General features: G+C 36.1%; 3 protein-coding genes across 3 annotated transcripts; 2 read left to right on the forward strand and 1 right to left on the reverse strand.

Moving 5' to 3' along the window:
* Window positions 1–6,694: 6,694 nt before the first annotated feature.
* On the reverse strand, window positions 6,695–9,034 carry GLAREA_08164 (S-adenosyl-L-methionine-dependent methyltransferase; the record flags this gene model as incomplete). Its single annotated transcript, XM_008090210.1, has 7 exons — window positions 6,695–6,861; window positions 7,311–7,375; window positions 7,881–8,138; window positions 8,224–8,377; window positions 8,438–8,688; window positions 8,748–8,855; window positions 8,907–9,034. 7 exons carry the CDS (start codon window positions 9,032–9,034, stop codon window positions 6,695–6,697), a joined length of 1,131 nt encoding a protein of 376 aa, XP_008088401.1.
* Window positions 9,035–9,874: 840 nt separating this feature from the next.
* Window positions 9,875–10,785, forward strand: GLAREA_08165 (alpha/beta-Hydrolase; the record flags this gene model as incomplete). Its single annotated transcript, XM_008090211.1, has 2 exons — window positions 9,875–10,291; window positions 10,429–10,785. The coding sequence occupies 2 exons, from the start codon at window positions 9,875–9,877 to the stop codon at window positions 10,783–10,785; spliced, it is 774 nt and encodes a 257-aa protein (XP_008088402.1).
* Window positions 10,786–11,228: 443 nt separating this feature from the next.
* GLAREA_08166 (S-adenosyl-L-methionine-dependent methyltransferase) lies at window positions 11,229–12,415 on the forward strand (the record flags this gene model as incomplete). The annotated part of the gene is made up of 4 exons (XM_008090212.1): window positions 11,229–11,293; window positions 11,538–11,788; window positions 11,887–12,053; window positions 12,179–12,415. 4 exons carry the CDS (start codon window positions 11,229–11,231, stop codon window positions 12,413–12,415), a joined length of 720 nt encoding a protein of 239 aa, XP_008088403.1.
* Between the last annotated feature and the right edge of the window lie 5,891 nt (window positions 12,416–18,306).

Here is an 18,306-nt window from a genome sequence, read left to right on the forward strand (position 1 = left end):
AAGGTCCTTCGGATCTCCGGTCGTACTACTTACCTTTTCTATATTAAGCGCTAAACACTTTAGCCGGGACTTCTTAGTCGATATCTATTAGTTTACTATACTTAGATTACTTCTTAGGGGAACTTACTTATATCTTCTAGTATAAATAGTAAGACTTTAAGTCCTTAACTATTTATATATTCTCCTAGATATTACTTAGTACCTTATAGTACTATTAGTAACTAGATAGTTCGACGATAGTTACTATTCGATCTAAGAGTTTACTATTAAGCGACGTTCTTAGAAGGTTCCTCTTAACTACATTCTTCTATCCCTAACTACTAGCTTCTAAAATCTATCGGTTTATCTAAGTAATATACTCTTAGAGTAGCGTAAAGCCTTACTTTATACGTCTAAAGGCTTTATCTACCTTTGTAGCTTAGTATTTGTCTTTAAAGACTAAGTTTAGTTAGTTAAAGAATCTATTAACTGTAAACTCTAGGCTTCCCTTAGTATACTCGATCTATAGATAGATTACTTACACCGCTTTACCTATTAGATAACTAAACCTATACTAGACTTAGTATTCTAGGTCTCTAATTATAGCCCTATTAATTATAAGTTTTACTTCGAGCTTACTCGCCTATTAAGTATATAGAGTCTTATCTTCGCTATCGAACTTCTCTACGTCCGGTAAGCTAGCCTTCGGCTTTCTAGCTTCTTATACCTCTATAAGAGGAGAAGCGGGTTATTAATTAAATACTATAACTAGAGGGGGAGGTATAGCTAGAATCTACGGCTAGAGTCTAGCTAGAGCTTTTAAGATATTCTTTATCTAGATATTAAGTTATTAAGCCGTAATAATCTAGGCTTACTCCGCGGCTTATTATACTTATTCTATACTTACGACCTAGACCGCTAGCTCTCTAATCCGACCCTTACTCGACTAGTTACTCGCTACTAGTTAACTAAAGACAGTTTAAATATTATCCTCTATAAGTAATAGTACTACTAGTCCTCCTAGAGAGCCTTCTCCTACGTTACTTCCCGCGTCGTATATTCTTCTATCTATCGCTTCTTCGTTACTATTATAGTAACTATCTATAAATCCGTAAAAACTCTCTAATAAGCTCTCTAATATTTACTACTATAAAGTCTTTTCTTCTATTATCTAAGATTCTCGGGTAAGTAAATAACTTTTAAGTAAAAACTCTAATTCTACCGAATTTACTATATAATCTCGACAACTTTATAGTTTAGGGTTTTCTTACTCTATTTGTATTCTAAATCGTATACTAGCTACCTAAATATTATACTATTGTCTAATAGGTCGATTAAGCTCCCTACTTAATTGTCGTCGTCGAGTATAAGGTACTATTGTAATTTCTATATTTCTAGTTTAGACGTTTCTAAACTTATATACCGTTATACGTCCTCTAATTGTAAGATAAGAGTAAGTAATTATATTATTATAGGCTAAGCCTTTAGTTAAAGTAGTAGAGTCGTTTATAATAGTTTATAATTACTAAAAAAGAAAGAAAGAGGTAGAGCTATAGCTCTCTATATATATATATACTATAAGCGAGGTAAGTTACATATATATATTACGTATATATACGTAACTCTAGTGTAGGCAATACTAAGTACTACTTTCGGGTCTAACCTATTATACTTTCTCTCTTCGAAATATAAACTTAAATATTAGCTCTCTTTCTCTTAGTAATAGCTCTTCTCTAAGTAATATCTTCTTTATTCGCTCGGACGTTAGTCTTAACCCCCTAAGAATATCCGAGAACTTTAGAATAAGAAACCTATTATACTTATTTACTAGTTCTACTAGTTCTCTATTCTCTTTCTTCTCTATTCTCTACTACTTCTAATCGCTTCTTCCTCTAGGTATAGATCTATTAGATACCTCTTAAATAACTAGAACTACTTTATCTATCTTCTTTTTATATATACTAAAAACTTCTACTCTTCTAATAAAAGAAAAGATAGTACTAGCTTATAATAACGAGATTAAATTAGTTTTATATAATATTAAAATAAAAGAACTACTTCTATTAATAGTAGGCTTAAAACTCTCTATATAATCGCCTTCTAATAATACCTCGGCCGCCCTAGGGTCCTAAAATTCTACTACCCTTAACGACCTAATATAGACTACTTTATTACTATATCTATTTGTCCTAATAGGCCTAACTAATCTTTTCCCGGGAAAATACAATTCTCTTTAATCTTATTAATTATCTTTACTACTCTAAGAGAAACCTACTTAGTACGTTCGTCGTTTATAATAGTAGTAAACTAGTAGCTATCTCTATAAGAGAAGAATATAAGAGCTAAAATAATAAAAGGTATTTCTAGAATAAAATTATTTGTTCTATCCTTTAAGGTAAATAAGTATTATATAACGTTAACTAAGCTTATTTAAATAGTAACGTCTTTATAAACCCTACTAAATCTTACCCTCTTACTAATATAACTAACTGTTCTAAGTATTAGATTAGAACGTATTATAAGACCGGCTATCTTAGAGATATAGCTAGATAAAATATTAATATTAGAACTAGTATCGAGTAAGGCGAGTACCTTAATATTCCCGATCCTAACTCTAACTCTTAGTACTTTAATAGTATAAGGTCTAGGTACCTTCTCGATAAAGATAGACCTTATAGTTACTTCTTTAATTATACTTATATTAGCTTTATCGCTCTTTATTACCTTTTCCTTTAGTATTACTATAAGTATATTTTTAAATAATAGCTTTTATAAAATATCCGAATTAGCTAAAACCTCTTTAGTAGTTATTTTTTAAACTAGGGCGTTTAAGATCTTATTTAGTAAATCTAGAGGCGTAGCCTCTTTCTTAAGAATATCTAAATACCTCTCTATTTTTCGTACTATTTATAGCTCTAACTTAAGTATTTACTTAGTTTATTCTTTATCTAGCTCTATTTTCTCTACTTTCTTTTTCTTATCTACCTCTTCTACTCTTAAAACGTATAGATTACTAATTCTAGAGATCTTTAGAGCCGCTAGCTTCTTTTCCTTATTAACTCTATCTCTTAACGCCTTCTTTAAGTTCTTCTATTTCTTCTTATCGACCTCTTTATTTCGAGCTACTATATATATAGAGACTAACCCTAATTTATCTTTCTCTAGATTAGAATTATCTAGTTCTATTACTTCTACCAAGTTAATATTCGCCTTATACGTTAGGTCTCTATTATAATTAATAGACCTCTCTAAGTTAGAGTTCTTTAAAATCTTCGTCGGTCTTAGTAAGTCCTAGGCCGCCGAGAGGCTACTTACTTAGGCCTACCTCTATATATTTTCCTAGTTTTAAGTATTCTAGAAGAACTAAATAACCGCGAAGATTTATCGAATAGTATCTATTCTCGCTCTATCCCTAGCTACCTAAAGTTATTTTTCTCTATCTCTAGCCCTACTAAGGTATACCTTATCTTTATATTTATATATTAGCTCTCTCTTAATATCTATTCTAAACTCTATATACTCTCTACGTATATAATCTATCGCTAAGTAATACTAATAATAGCTACTCTAACTAATCTTAGCTATATTAACGTTAACTATACTTATTCTCTATATATTTAGATATAGAGCCTATAACCTAGGTAGTCTATAGTTCTAATTCTAAGTTAGATATACGCCGTTCTAATTTAGGCCTCTAGCCGGGTTAAACTATTATTAACCTAATTATATACTAAAACTTAAAACTATCTTTTAAAATACTTTAGCTAATTTATTAACCTTCTTATCGAGTACTTTAGTTATATAGCTTACCTTCGATAGTACTTCTATTTTAACCTTAGAAGACTTATTCGCCTTTCTCTCTCTTAGTTAGCTAACGATATCCTCTATACTAAGTATAGTCTCTATATTATTAGAGAACTTCTTAATATTTTTCTTAGTGTTTATAAGGCTTATAGCCGTCTTAACTAGCTTATTAAATATAATCTTCTCTAGATAGTTAGAGAATACCTTATTCTTACTAATTACTTTTACTCTTAGCGGTTTAGGTAGGCTCTATAAGAACTAACGACTCCTAGTATACTTCTCGATTATATATTTATTCTTTAAAATCCCCGAGATCCTTATAAATTACCTAATATATACTATTATATTCGGTCCTATCTACCGCTTCTTATTCTTTAGCTTTTCTAAGAATATAATTAAGTTTATAATCTATATAGTATTATAGCCCTTAAACTTATACTTTATATTCTTCTTTAATTCTTCTTAATCCTTTAAAATATAGTCTAGTAGACTTTAAATCGTTTAACCGTACTCGAGATTATAGTAGTAGTTAATCCGATTAAGCTTATCTTAGTCTATTTAGCTATTATTATTAAAGAGGTCTTTGTAATAGTTAAGAAAAGTAGTAATATTTATACTATTAAAGATATAGAACCTATTCGCTCCTAGTTAAGGTATTAGTAATACTATACGTAAAATCGGCGTAACTACTATAGTAGGTACTATTATTAAGGAGCCTCTAGTATCGGATATACTTACTATATAGACTCTAACTTCTAGAATAGACATTCTTAGTATTAGTAAAGGTAGCGATAGTAAGACGTTATAGGTAATATTATTAAGTCTCTTAATTTCTTTATATAAATTACTTATTAGGTTTACGCTTATTAAGTTATAGATAATTCTATTTAGGTTTAAGATTAGTAAAAGTATTAGATTAAGAAGAAGTAAACTAGTTTATCGAATTAAGGTTATTTCTATTTTTCTAAAGCCCTTAGCCGCCGAGGACTCGTTAGATATAGGCGGCGACTAGCTATATATATAATTCTCTCCGGGCTTCTATTACGTAGCTAAGTAATCTAAAACCTCCGGAAATTACCTCTTCCGCCTAATATTAGCCCTCTTAGCTATTTTAGAAAGTATAAGTTTCTAATCTAGTATACCGAAATAAGTCTCTACTACCCTTTTACTCTTAACCTTACTAGTTCTTAAGCTACTTAAAACTAGATTATTTAGAGTTAAATAAGTCTCGCTATTCTTAAATACTCTCTCTTTAGCTTTAAATTAAGAGGTTAATTAATAGATAAGTATAAAATTCTTTACTTATAAAACTTTATAACTTCTTAATATAATAATTAAATAAGTATTACTAAAGTGTTCTCTATATAGGTTACTAATATAAATAAGGGAATATATATAATCTAGTATATAGTAAATACAAATAACTAAGATAATAAAAGAGGTAGTTTTTAATAAGTAAAGAAGATAATATTTTAAAGCTATCTAGTAATAAGCTAATATATAAACCTAGAACGAAATAACTATAACTCAAAATAAGTCTACTCTATTATAATAATATAGATAAAGAAGAGAGTAGTAATATAGAGAATACCGACAATAAGCTTTTAGTTCTAATTAGTAACAATAAAGAGAAAGAGAATAAGATAATAGAAGAAGATCTTATCTTTATTATAGATAACTAGTTTTTATTTTTTACTAGTTATTAAATTATAAATTATAGACAATTCTAGAACTCTAAGCGTTACTATATAGTGTTACTATTATTATATAGTACTAATTAAGAAACTATATCTTACTAGAGTATTATAACTAAAGTTATTAAATCTTGCCTCTTAATAATATAAATACTTAAGCTACCTTAGAATTTATTAAGAACTTAATAGCTTTAATTATCTAGACTATATTTAATCTATCGCTATATTTATCTTATAATTTCTTTAAAGCCTTTACTATAGAGGACATTTAAAGATTAACTTAGAGAGCGTTAGTTTTCTATATTTAAGTAAAAACTCTCTCCTAGTATTTATAAGTTAGAATCTAGTTTTAAGTATACTTCTCTAAGAATTTCTTATTAATAGAGTCTTTCTTCTTTTTAGACGCTTATACTCTTAAACTAATAGAAGCTAGAGTATTAAGTCCTCTACCGCGATTTTGTTATAGTATAGGATCCGGAACTATAGTAGGAGGTCTAGTTAAAGTATAGAGTACTAGATTAAGAAAGAGATTATCTAAATTAAAGTCTTTATCGAGATATTATTTCGAGTTATCTATACCTCTATTTTAATAAGAGAAGTAGATTATATAGGCTCTAGTTATAATTCTATTCTCGTAGATCTTATCTAATATATTATAGTACGTAAATAAGTTCTTCTTATAGTACTTAATTCTTTTCTGTAAAGGTAACTATTAAGTATATAAGTTAATTATTAAGCGATAGATCTTTATTTAAAACTCTTACTTTTTAAGCCTTATTCTAGACTCTATCTACGACCTTAGGTACGTTCTTTTTATCGTTCTAACTCTATCTAGATTAGTTCTTAATCTATTATAGATTAAGATAATAATACCTCTCTATATTCTTCTTACTCTTAAGTTTAAGAGCTATAACTATACCTTAACCTAAATATACCTCCTTAACTATAAGTACTACCGCTCGCTACGTCTCTAGCTTAAACCTAATATCTAGCTTCTTACTCTTTCGAATATAGTCTAATAAGGTAGTATATATAGCGAGAACTATATCTTAAGTCTAAACGATATTATCGCTCTTAGCGGATAATTCCTAGGTATCTTAAGGCTCTAGATCTTAAGTATTAGATCTAGGTAGAGGTAATAGCGTAGAACTAGATAGAAGAGAGCGATAATTTTCGGTAAAGAAATAAAGACTAGGTTAGGAGTTATCGTAATAAGACTATATAGTATCTTTATTATTTAAGCTAGGTTCCTCGACCTTATTATAACCCTTATTCTTAAGTACCTTAAGCGCCTTCCTAGACAGCTTACGGGTTCTAGTCTCTACCGCCGCTTTCGATACCCTCCTAGGAGCGGCTTTATTTATATTTACTTTCTTCTTAGGTACTATAGTTACTTAATAACTAATTAATAAGAAAGAAGTCTTAATAATAAAGAAATCTTAATTATAACATACGAGAGGCGACGATAAGGTTATACCCTTACTAGACTTAGCGCTACTATACGTCGTAGAGACAAGTTCCTACCTATATACTAAAGAAGAATAGACTAAAAATCACCCCCTACTAGCCTAATACTTAAATCTAGTAATTTAACAATTATTGTCAAATTGTCAGGTGAGTAAACACGGCCTAATAAGTCTCTACAGTACCTACTTCTTTTGTGCGACCAAATGATTTCGTCCCAGAGCGCTGGTACTCCAAGCCAGAACTGGTCCTCGATCGTCGTGCCTTCAATCCGTTCTCTATTGGACGTTACACATGTGTGGAAAAAGACCTGGCGATCGCAGAGCTTCGCTTTGTTACTACACTGCTCGTGTCACGGTATGATATTACTTTTGCACCTGGGGAAGACGGGGAACGCTGTTGGGTAGATATGAAGGATCAATTTACGGCGGCTCCTGGAAGATTAGACCTGGTTTTTACGCTGCGTGGAGGGAAAGCGTAAGTTCCGTGACGGGAAGACGAAGCATTGGGTAGCATATCTCTATTACCTTGGCTCCAGGAGCTTTCTTTATTTGAGAATTGAAGCAAAATCCGCACAATTTAAATTAGCTATCTTCGACTAGTCACGAGCTCCTCACACTGAACCCCCAAGATACGTAGAAACCATTCAGATTGGAATGAAATCGTTCATGATGTCCAAATGTTACAGTGATGATCTTGAACTTCGTTGCCTGCAGCATCCCTTGTTCAAGGTAGTGCAACCCGTATTATGACTTGGTATATGGTTTATGCTCTGGATGGAACTTTCCTACCGGGTATGCTATAATTTAGGAGCTTTAAAAAGAGGGTACCATCTCAAAATAGCCGACTTTCAGGTCACATGAAAATAGGAAATGCATTTCAGTTCAGTGTGACTTTCGTGCGTGTTGGAATGTGATCCGCGGGACAGGTCTATCTAACCTTCTCCCAACAGCAATCAATCTATCTAATTGAATAGTGATGTCTCTTCTCTCTCTTTCGACCTGCTTAATCAAATCTCTGGCCACATCACCCTGGCCACCCCCAAGATGATCCAGTACGTTGAAGCTCAATTCTTCTGCGGCAAGCAAGAAAGTGTCAAGCATGTAAGCTGCTACATCTGTGGCAAACGGTGCTCGCTCCGTCACTATTTCCGAGAGGTTGTTTCTAGCGTAGATTTCAGGGAGCTCAAGAGGCCAGCTATGGAGTGTTGTAAGTTTTTAACCATGCTTGAAGTTTCGGTATGAGATACGTTCCGGCATAATGAATTGGAAATGGGGCTTACTGTGTAGCCAGAAAGTTTACTGGCTTCGTGTTGCCGGCCGTTGCATTGTACCATAGAAGCCTGTCTAGAGAGTCGCTCGGCTTGTCCCCTGTGCTACTAATGGTTTTCCATGTCGCAAAATCAAATTCACTCCAAGAGATATAACCTCCGGGCTCTATATTCTTGTTATGTTATGATTTGCTGTCCTGCAAGCAGAAAGAATGGAAACACTTACTGAGCATCTTCACCATATTGCGGACAACAGGCTCGGGATCGTTGTTCTCGACAACCGAGTTGAACATTTGGATATGAATAATGTCATATTGTTCAAGCAAATCACTTGGAGGATCCTCAAGACAGTTGTGGATGTAGAGAGAGACGTTTGAGGGAAGGAATTTGCTTGGCGGGCATTGTGCATGACTGACGTCGAACCCATCTAATTGTGCTGAACCAGGGAGGATCCGAGCCATTTCGGAGAGCCAGATACTAAGAGAGTTTCAGTTGCCATTCATTCAGCTTGTAATTTGCGGAGAAGAGTGTCTAACCCAGTCCCAACACCTATCTCTGCCACCCTTAGATTCTCTCCATTAATTGGGATGCTTGGATGGAGGAGGTACAGCCCTTCCTTCCAGAGATAGTGCTGAGTGTTTACCCTAGTAATCTGAGATTAGCTTTGCGATGTGATACGAAGATGGCTTTTGAACCTTATGTTCGACGAGTAACCTCTTGACAACAAATATCTGTTTTCCACTGTCGCAGGCTCGGATACTACCAGCTCGTCTTCTGTTTGCGTTACACATGGCATCTTCTCTTCATCAGCCTTAAAATTCATCTTTTCTGAAATGATCTAATTCTTTCAAAATTTGAAGGTTGAAACGGTGTGTGGGATGAGTGCCGGAATATCAATCCTAGAGCGTTCGAATTGACTCCGGTGTCCGTTCATGAATGAATGAGCAGTCCCACCGTATCGGCACTTTTTGGAATTCACCGGCATGTATGCCAGACCTGTCATGATTTGGTCCAGCTTCGTGGGGGATTGGAAGGCCCAGAAATCTGGTGTTGGATATACAACTTTCGCTTATGAAGCATGACGAATTATCCCTGATTTACCTATCTGGTATGCCTACACTTCAAAGATCACCGAACGATAGAGCAAACAAAGTACATTAAGTCAACAAGACCCTGTTATGCACGTTGGAGGGTAGGCGGGGCGGGGCGCAGGAGAGTAGTGACTGTCTATGAAGGGCCTTACTCCGGCGGGCGTAGGTGCGCTATGCACTACGCCGCACGAGATGTCTATATCCAAGTATGGGAAAGGAGCCATTGTAACGCAATCTAATGTGTGTCGATAGACCTTGTGTCTATCATTATTGGGTTTGTGCAGTAATATTACATGAATGTATATATTATTTCAAACGTTTGATTCGAATGTTTCCGAAATGCCGAGATCACCACCTTCAGCATCACAACTTGCCGGGATCGGACTTGTTGCTATAGGCAGTATTATGCAACATGCACTCAGATGAGTTAGAGTAAGTTGGTTATTATAGAGTTGTTGACTCCCAGCTTTCCACACCTTTTTCTCATCTCATCTGTTCTCGACCATACTTCCAACCTCTCTGTTGATCAGTTTTCAATTTTTCTCCGACACCAAATCCATTCAATTAGCATCATGTCTAAACCAACTATTGTACTAGTCCCTGGAGCTTGGCACAAAGCCGACATCTACTCTGCTGTTGCAGAATATCTTCACAAACATGGTTATCCCACTGTCTTGTTGCCTCTTCCTTCAGCCGGCGCCACGCCTCCTCACCAGGACTTTGATGGCGATGTCACTGCCATTCGCGACGCTATCAGTGAACTTGTTTCAAACAACAAAGATGTCATCCTCGTCGTTCACTCGTATACTGGTCTTCCTGGAGGCGAGGCCCCAAAAGGCTTTGCTAAAACAGACCGTGAGGCAAAGGGATTGGAAGGGGGAGTGATCCGATACGTCGTAATCAACGGATTTGCGACCCCTTCAGGATTCAGACCGACCCCTAAAGGGGATTACTCTCAGTTCCCGGAGTGGATGAAGTTGGATCAAGAGGTAAGAGCAGAAAGCAAACATAGCATCTTCGAATTACGTTTTGTTGCTGGATGTCTTCTACTTTGGTTTGATTTCTTCTGTCGCAGCAGCCTGGTTCTCGTTGTCCATATCAATTTGCTAATTTATATTGTTTCCAGAACGATGTTGTCAATGTCTCCGTCGAGGATGCCAAGAAGATCTTCTATAATGATCTGTCATCCGAGAAGGGAGATGAGCTTGCTTCTAAGCTAGTACCCCAGAGTCTCGGCGTCTATTCCAGCACCGCAACCTACGCAGCTTGGACTGACATCCCATCCACTTTTGTTGTCGGTGGGACTGATCAAAGCTCTTTCACACCTCAGGTTGTAGATATGATGATTAAAGGGGCTCAGATGATGACACCAACTGCTTTTGACGTGGTGGAACATCACAAAGATGGAGGACATTGTCTTATGATCAGCTATCCTGAGTGGACAGCAGATGTTTTGAGAAGAGCCGCAGGAGAGAAATTTTAAGCGACGACTGGGACTTTACTTTGCTTGAATTTTTTGTTACCAATCATACTTGCAGTACAATTTGTTTGGCTCTATGATTCTCAGATAGCTCCTAGACTTACCCAATGAATATACTCTCTTTCCGGCTTACTTTCTCTGGGAACAAGCAGCCATCCTAGCGGTGAAGACATTACCCCGAGCACATGGCACGACAGACCAGGGGATGATGCGGGCAAGCGTAATTCTCAATTTTCGACAAATTATTGGTTAAATTCCTGGAATCCTTGTCTGACGCCATGCATCTGTGAAGTAGAAATCAATAGGGCGTTGATTTCATCATGCACCTTAAGTAGGCATCGGATGCCACATGTGGGCAGAACACCTCAACCCAACTTGCCTTCAACTCCCCCAAAGCTTCAGTCAGCCTTCTACGTCTTCTGCATTCATTTCTCGTTCTGTACAAGATGGCCAGCAAAGTCACTGCTAAGCCTGGCTACATGCTGTCTCGTGGCTTTTCTGCTAACACGAGGTTTGTAGTCATGCAACAACATTCCTTAGTTTTCAGGGAGCTTACGGTGTACACTCAGAACAACGCTTCAACACTATCTGTGGAAAGATGGTCTAAACTATCTTCTACATCCTAGCATACCCACCAGCTCAAGAGATCTCAAGATCGCGGAGATTGGCGTTGGGACAGGGCAAGTCCAAGCCCGGTTCAATATTTGCGAATCAGTCCCAGGCTTAAGTAGAGCAGGCTGACGAGGGCAATGCAGCATCTGGCTTATTGAGATAGCTCGTGAACTGCCCCATACAGTTCATCTTGACGGTATAGATATAAACTTCGGACAATGTCCCCCAAAAGAGTGGCTCGCCGAAAATATTACATGGGTCACGCAGGACATCTTTTCAGATCCTCCTGCAGAGCTGCGAGAGAAATATGATGTGATCCATGTGCAATTATTCATAACGCTGATCCGAGATGGAAATCCTGTACCGATGTTGAAGAACTTGATCAAAATGCTTAGTAAGTTACTGCCTGACACTCAGCTCACGAACCTGCCACATAGTCCAGACAAACGAGAGTCTGAACATGGATCAAGTTACTGATAACGATGTGTTCAGAGCCAGGAGGCTACATATCCTGGGGTGAGTGGGACGTTGCTACATGGGAAGTCATCCGCGCCCCTTCCGCTTCATCGCAAACGAACGGAGAGCTAGAAGAGCTCAAAGAGTACACCTCTACGCTGGGAAAAACAAGACCTGGTCCAAGTTTCATCAGTAGTGGGTTCGTATTTGTGCCCTTCTCCTACATGGCTTAATGTATTGTTGAGCTTTGACAATTTCAATCTATTTCTAAGTCCTGACTAAGTTATTTTGCAGCTGGATTACCCGCCTTCATACTACATTCGAGTAGAATGGTGTCTCGAAAGTCATCGTCGATCGGCAAAAGTTCTCAACAGAGATTGCCACATTGTTACTAGATACCTGGATAATGGCGAGCCAAGAGATTGCAGCCAATGTTCTGGATGGCTTGGGAGGTGGTCAGGGAGATGTTGCGAGGGCATTGATTGAGGAGGTGGGAAGGAACCGGGGAAATACAGCGTTCAATTTGGAGAGAGTAGTCACTATTGGCAGAAAACCGCTTGATTAACTTGCTTGTGGCAAAGATTGCGGCACCGAAGTCCCTTAGGCAGCTTCTCCTTTTGGAATACTGCTCAATTTCATGATTTCTAAATCTGAACTGTTCCTCCGTCGAACCCATACACTCTCTATGGTGGTTTTTTTTCGGAGGTATGTTACTGTCTCTGAAACAGAAATAGCGACGTGCGTGATAGTTGAATTTGGCATTTCAGATGACACTCTAACCCTACCACACCAGAGCATGCCTCCAGCCTTCTTGAACTTGGAGTTCACTTGTCCCAACATCTGTAGTGCCATCTCGGCTCCTCTACTATTTTTGATCCGAACTCGGTCGCGGTCTTTTCAAATGTAACCATGAATAGATGTGGAATCTGCAGTCAGATCTCGATTCCATAGACCAACCAAAGTCAAAAGACTCTTCAAGAACTGGATGAGCACAAGCAGCGACGTGACGGCAGCTCTTGAGCTGGAATCACCGCAGACTCAGATACATGGTTTAATCATGCCAGGATGCACTGCAAGTTGCAAGTAATTTACCAGCAGACACTGCAGGTTGGCCTTCTTGCAGTCAGCTCAGTTCTCAATAATTCATTTGCCGGTGTAGAATTTGTTGTTGGCCGTCGTTGAGGCACGATAGTCAAACTACCGGTCATGATACGGTACTCGAGTCGATGTTATCTATGCGTCACTTAGGCACGAATAACCCCAACGCAAAATAATTCAAGCCTGCTACGCGCCGTCCAGCCAACCTGAAAACTACATAGATCGGTATGCTACGCTACTCGTGCCACCAACACAGTCTGCAGCTATGCTGACAGCCACTGAGTACGCGAGACCATAATCATCCATCATAGGCAGGTACCTAGGTATCCTTTAAGGCAAATCCAACTTTTCAAGCAAACTAAATCAGTTACTCAATTCAACGCTAGCTCAACACAGGTGCAGATCTTGTTGGTGGCGCAGAAATATTCCTTCCATGCAGCCGGTCATGAAATTGACAAACAGTTGTTCCTGTGCACTTGTGACAGGGTAGCCGAAAATGATAGGAATGGCCTCCCCTTTGACTTGGCTTCCCTCAGTCAAGATATCTCCTGCTATCATAAAACATCCACTCCGATTCGAAGGAATCATTAAAATTTAGGCATTTACTATCTTATTCCAATACTTTTATTGAACAGCTTCATCTACCTAAGTTTTCCTCATTCTAGCTTTTCCGCAAATTCCAAGAGCTTTCAGATGGCACCCCTAACGAGTCCAGGCAAATCCAGGCCCATTGACATTCTTACCGCGACGGTAATTTTCACAATTCTGCCGCCTATCTTCGTTGGTCTGCGACTATGGGCTCGGAGGATGAAGAACACACCTCTCAATCTCAACGACTACTTCATTGTGATTGCTCTGGTAAGATTTAGTCTCCGAATATTCTCGTTGCATACCGTTCAACTCTGACAACTGGTCCAGGTTTTTGCTTGGGGCTACGATGCCAACTTAATGACTTGTAACAGTACCCGAAAGACTTTTGCAGCATTTTCTAACTCGGTGCACAGCAATCATCATAGGAGGAGCGGGTCAACACATTACCAGGTTAACTCCAGAAGAGGGAATCGTGCTAGGAAAGGTAAGTGGAGATCGTAGCTCCAGCTCTGGTACTGGTCTTCTAACTACAATAGACCTTTTTCATGGCCACAATCATGTGGCCTCTTGCCAATACCTTTGTGAAGCTCTCTATCCTCGACTTCTACTCTAGGACATTTCCTAACCGCAAGCTGCATGTTGCTGCTTGGCTGCTCAGAGGAGCTTCCGTCAGTTACTGCGTAGCGACAATTGTGACAGCATTTACAATATGCCGTCCTTTGGCATACAACTGGAACAAGTACATTCCGAATGGGACTTGTGGAGGTGCAAACGCTTTGAATGATTACTATTTTTCCACAGCTATCGTCAACTTGCTGATCGACGTATTCATCGTCGCCCTTCCTATGCCTCTGTTGTGGGGTCTTCAGTTGGCTATGTCACGGAAGGTCGCTCTGATGTTCATATTTGGGATGGGTTTTTTGTAAGTTGGGCCCACCGAAGTATATCAAAGCGTGTCAAGCAAAGCTGACATGGGTGTTTCACATAGCATTTGCATTATTTCTGTCCTGCGAGTTGTCTCTGTTAAGCAGCTGGACTACAAGGATCTCTCCTACAACGTCGTTCTGGATGTTATGTGGACAACTTTGGAGCCAACACTGGGCATAATTAATGCATGTTTGCCAATGTTGCAGCCGGTGGCATCAAAGATTTCTCAAAGCCAGCTGATAACTTACGCCCGGGAACTGAGCAGCAAAAGATCGACATCACGGCTATTTCAAACTGCCAGATCATCTACTCAACCTCCTCATGGCGATGGCAGCGACAGATCAAAGGATTTCGATAAGAAGAACTTCGAACTTATCCACGCCAGTCAGTATCCTCTCACAGAACTTTATACTACACAAAACGATATCAGTGGTACTGAGACGGCGAGTCAAGCTACAGTACGATCGGAGGTGGATATTACAAATGTGGGGGAAGATCAAATCAGGATCAAGAAGGTATGGGAGGTGCAGTCAGAAGAGTTCGCGGGTAATTAAAGAAGTTCGGAGTAGTCTGGGGGGAAGCCACTTGATTGTTAAGATATCTAGCTGTTGTAAATTCTCTTTTCGGTTTCCCTGGTCCTGGGTATCGCACAATATAGACTTAAAGGCAAACGCATCAACGATTGAGATTTATGTCCGCAGTTGAACATATACATGTGCAATGCCCTTTGTGTGCCTCTACTCCCTTTGAATACCTGCGCCTGAGAAAGGGTTTATATTACCATACAGTCTTTTGTCTTGCTGAGTGAGACCTCGGGAGAGAGGTCGTTGCTCCAAGACGTAGCAAGCAAGGGCATCAGTAAGTGGACAAGATGAGAAGTCAAAGCTGTACCATATGGTAAGACTATGGTTATAGAAGTTTTTGGGATGTATGTACGTACCTTTCGGTTGGGAGCCAAAAACACACGTACCGACATGCAGCATCCGAGTCATCTGAGCCCGAACAACCTCCTTAAAGCAAGGAACCTTTCGAGTTTTGACAGCCCTGAGGGCGAGGGCCTGCACGAGATGGCGTATACTAGGATTGGCTTCGGCTTTCTTTGCTCTAACTCCGGAGTTTAGTCCGGCACCGACAACAAGGAGAAGGGACGCGAGCGAGGCACCAACGAGTCTTGTACCAGTGTACAATTTTTGGGAACCAAGCAGAACAGCAGTCGTAAGTTTGACCACCCATGAGCAAAGTCTAAAAGGTAGCTCGGAGGTTACGAATTTGCTGGAGACCAGAGGAAGACCCTTGGTTTGCAGACATCCTTGGGGTTGGCCAGGAGCACCATCTGGATGTTGTTGAATCGATGCAAGAAAGAGCGAACTGGAAAGGATCTAGGCGGCTGCGAACGAAAGATGGGGTGACAGGAGCGATCACTTCTGGTTGGTCTTCTTTAGTCATATGCGGTTGGATTTCGCGTTGCTGGTCTTCTTTAGTCTTAAGTATATAGGTTATATATAATATAAAGTAGATATATTTACTTCTTATATATTATATTATTAATTTCTAAAAGTATTATATAAACTATAAAGATACTATAAGTATTATTTAGAAAGAAACTCTTATTCTTTAATAAAAAGAGCTAAAGACTCTATTTAAGGAGAGTACTAAGCTAAGTAAGTACTTCTAAGACTATAAATATATATACTCTACTTATACTATAATATACTCTCTAAGGTAGATATCTTTTAAGGTAGCTATCTTATATCTTAATATAAAAGTACTATCTATATATTCTCTAAAAGAGGTATAATAGCTTAAAATAAGGTCTATAATAGAGAAAATAAAGTATCTATTACTAGACTTAAAATAAGAAAAATAAGGTATCTTAAAGAAGAGTAGTATTATTTAAAGATAAGTAGAAATATAGATAATTAAGAAGCTTATATATAATAGCTAAACTCTAAATAAGAGAGAGCTAAATTATCTTTTAAGATAACTCTAAGTACTCTCTAGATCTAATAGAATATAAGAAACCTTATCTAAAATAAGCTCTAGGTTAGATAGTAAAGATAGCTTACTTCTAGGTCGTAAGTACTAGATAGATAGAATCTAAAGCTTATTCTAAAATAGCTTAATCTAAGAGTACAAGAAGCTTTATTTAAAATAAGAGACTCTAGATAAGAATTGTATATACTTTAAGCTATATAGATCTATAGGTAATTTAGTTAGAAGCTTAAGCTTATACTTTATAGCTAAGCTTCTAATAAGTAGAATCTAAAGCTTATTTTAAAATAGCTTAATCTAGAAATATAAGAAGCTAAGCTCTATATTAGATTATATATATTTTATAATATAGATAAGTTAATTAAAAAGAGACTTTAAGTAATAACTCTACTTATAAACTCTAAGCTTAGACTATTTTCTATCTCTTTTTAGAAAGTAGATCTTATAGTAATTTAGAGTAGTATCTCGAAAGTATATCTCTCTATAGAGCTATTTCTATTTCTCTAATATAAAAGATAATAATCTAACTCTCTTTTATATAAGAGTTTTAGTACTATTCTTATATAATAATACCTCTATTTAAGTAGGTTAGTAATTAATATCTCTATTTAGTAGTTAGATACTAGCTCTTTTTAATTTTTAATTTATAATAAAGTAATTTAGAATAGTAGAGTATTAGCTATAGTTCTTATTATAGTAGTTAGATAATAGCTCTTTTCTATAGCGAGGTAACTATACTTTAATATAGTTTAAGTTTAGATAGTAATTTTAAGTATTAAATTATATATTAGAATTATATAGTAAAGCTATAAGCTCTTTTATAATAGTAAGATATTAGCTCTAAAGATAGTAAGATACTAGCTTTATATAATAAACACCTTCTCTCTATATATCTAAAATATAAATAAAAGAGAGTTATAATTATTATCTTATTATATAAGAGCTTAATTTATCTAATTAAAGAGACTAAGTCTAAGAAAGAGTTTCTAAAAGCTTTATTTAGAAGCTTATAGATAATAGCTAAGCTCTAATTACTAAGTATTTTATCTTCTTCTCTTTTCGACTAAAGACTATATTATATTTTTTAAATAGAGATAATACTTAACTATAATATATAAATACTCAATTAAAATAAATACTTATTCTTTAATAGCGAGCTTTTAATTATAGAGATTTTAAGCTTATTTATAGTAAAGAGAATAAAATATAATAAAACAATTAAGAAATAGCTTCTAAGTAATAATTATATAATATATAAGTATATAGTATAGTATAACTAGACTTATAACTATTATATAAACTATAAAGATAATATAAGTATTATTTAGAAAAAAACTCTTACTCTTTAATAAGAAGAGCTAAAGACTTTATTTAAGAAGAATACTAAGCTAAGTAAGTATCTGTAAGACTGTAAATATATATACTCTGTTTATACTATAATTAAAAGAGTTTATTATCTAGAAATATAGTTTTTTTAATATAGTAAAGCTTTAAAGTTATATATAACTACTTTTATAGTCTTTAGATTTCTAGCTAAAAGTTAGTTTTTTATACTAGTAATATTATTAGCTATATTATAGTCTTTAAAATAAATAGTAAGTAAACTATACTTATAAATAAGTACTTTATATACTTTAAATAGAAATTAATAATTAATTAATATATATAGAAGATTCTACTTATTTAAAGTTAAAGAGATAAAAGAATTTTACTTTATATAGAGTATAGTTTAAATTTAAGATTTTATATATAAGTATTAGGTAATAAATACTTATATTATACTATAGTACTTATAAAGGGTCTATAGTAAGTATAGAATGTTCTAGAAAGATATATTACTAAAGTGGC

Source organism: Glarea lozoyensis (assembly GCF_000409485.1).
Source record: "Glarea lozoyensis ATCC 20868 chromosome Unknown GLAREA9, whole genome shotgun sequence".
Classification (NCBI taxonomy): Eukaryota; Fungi; Ascomycota; class Leotiomycetes; order Helotiales; family Helotiaceae; genus Glarea; species Glarea lozoyensis.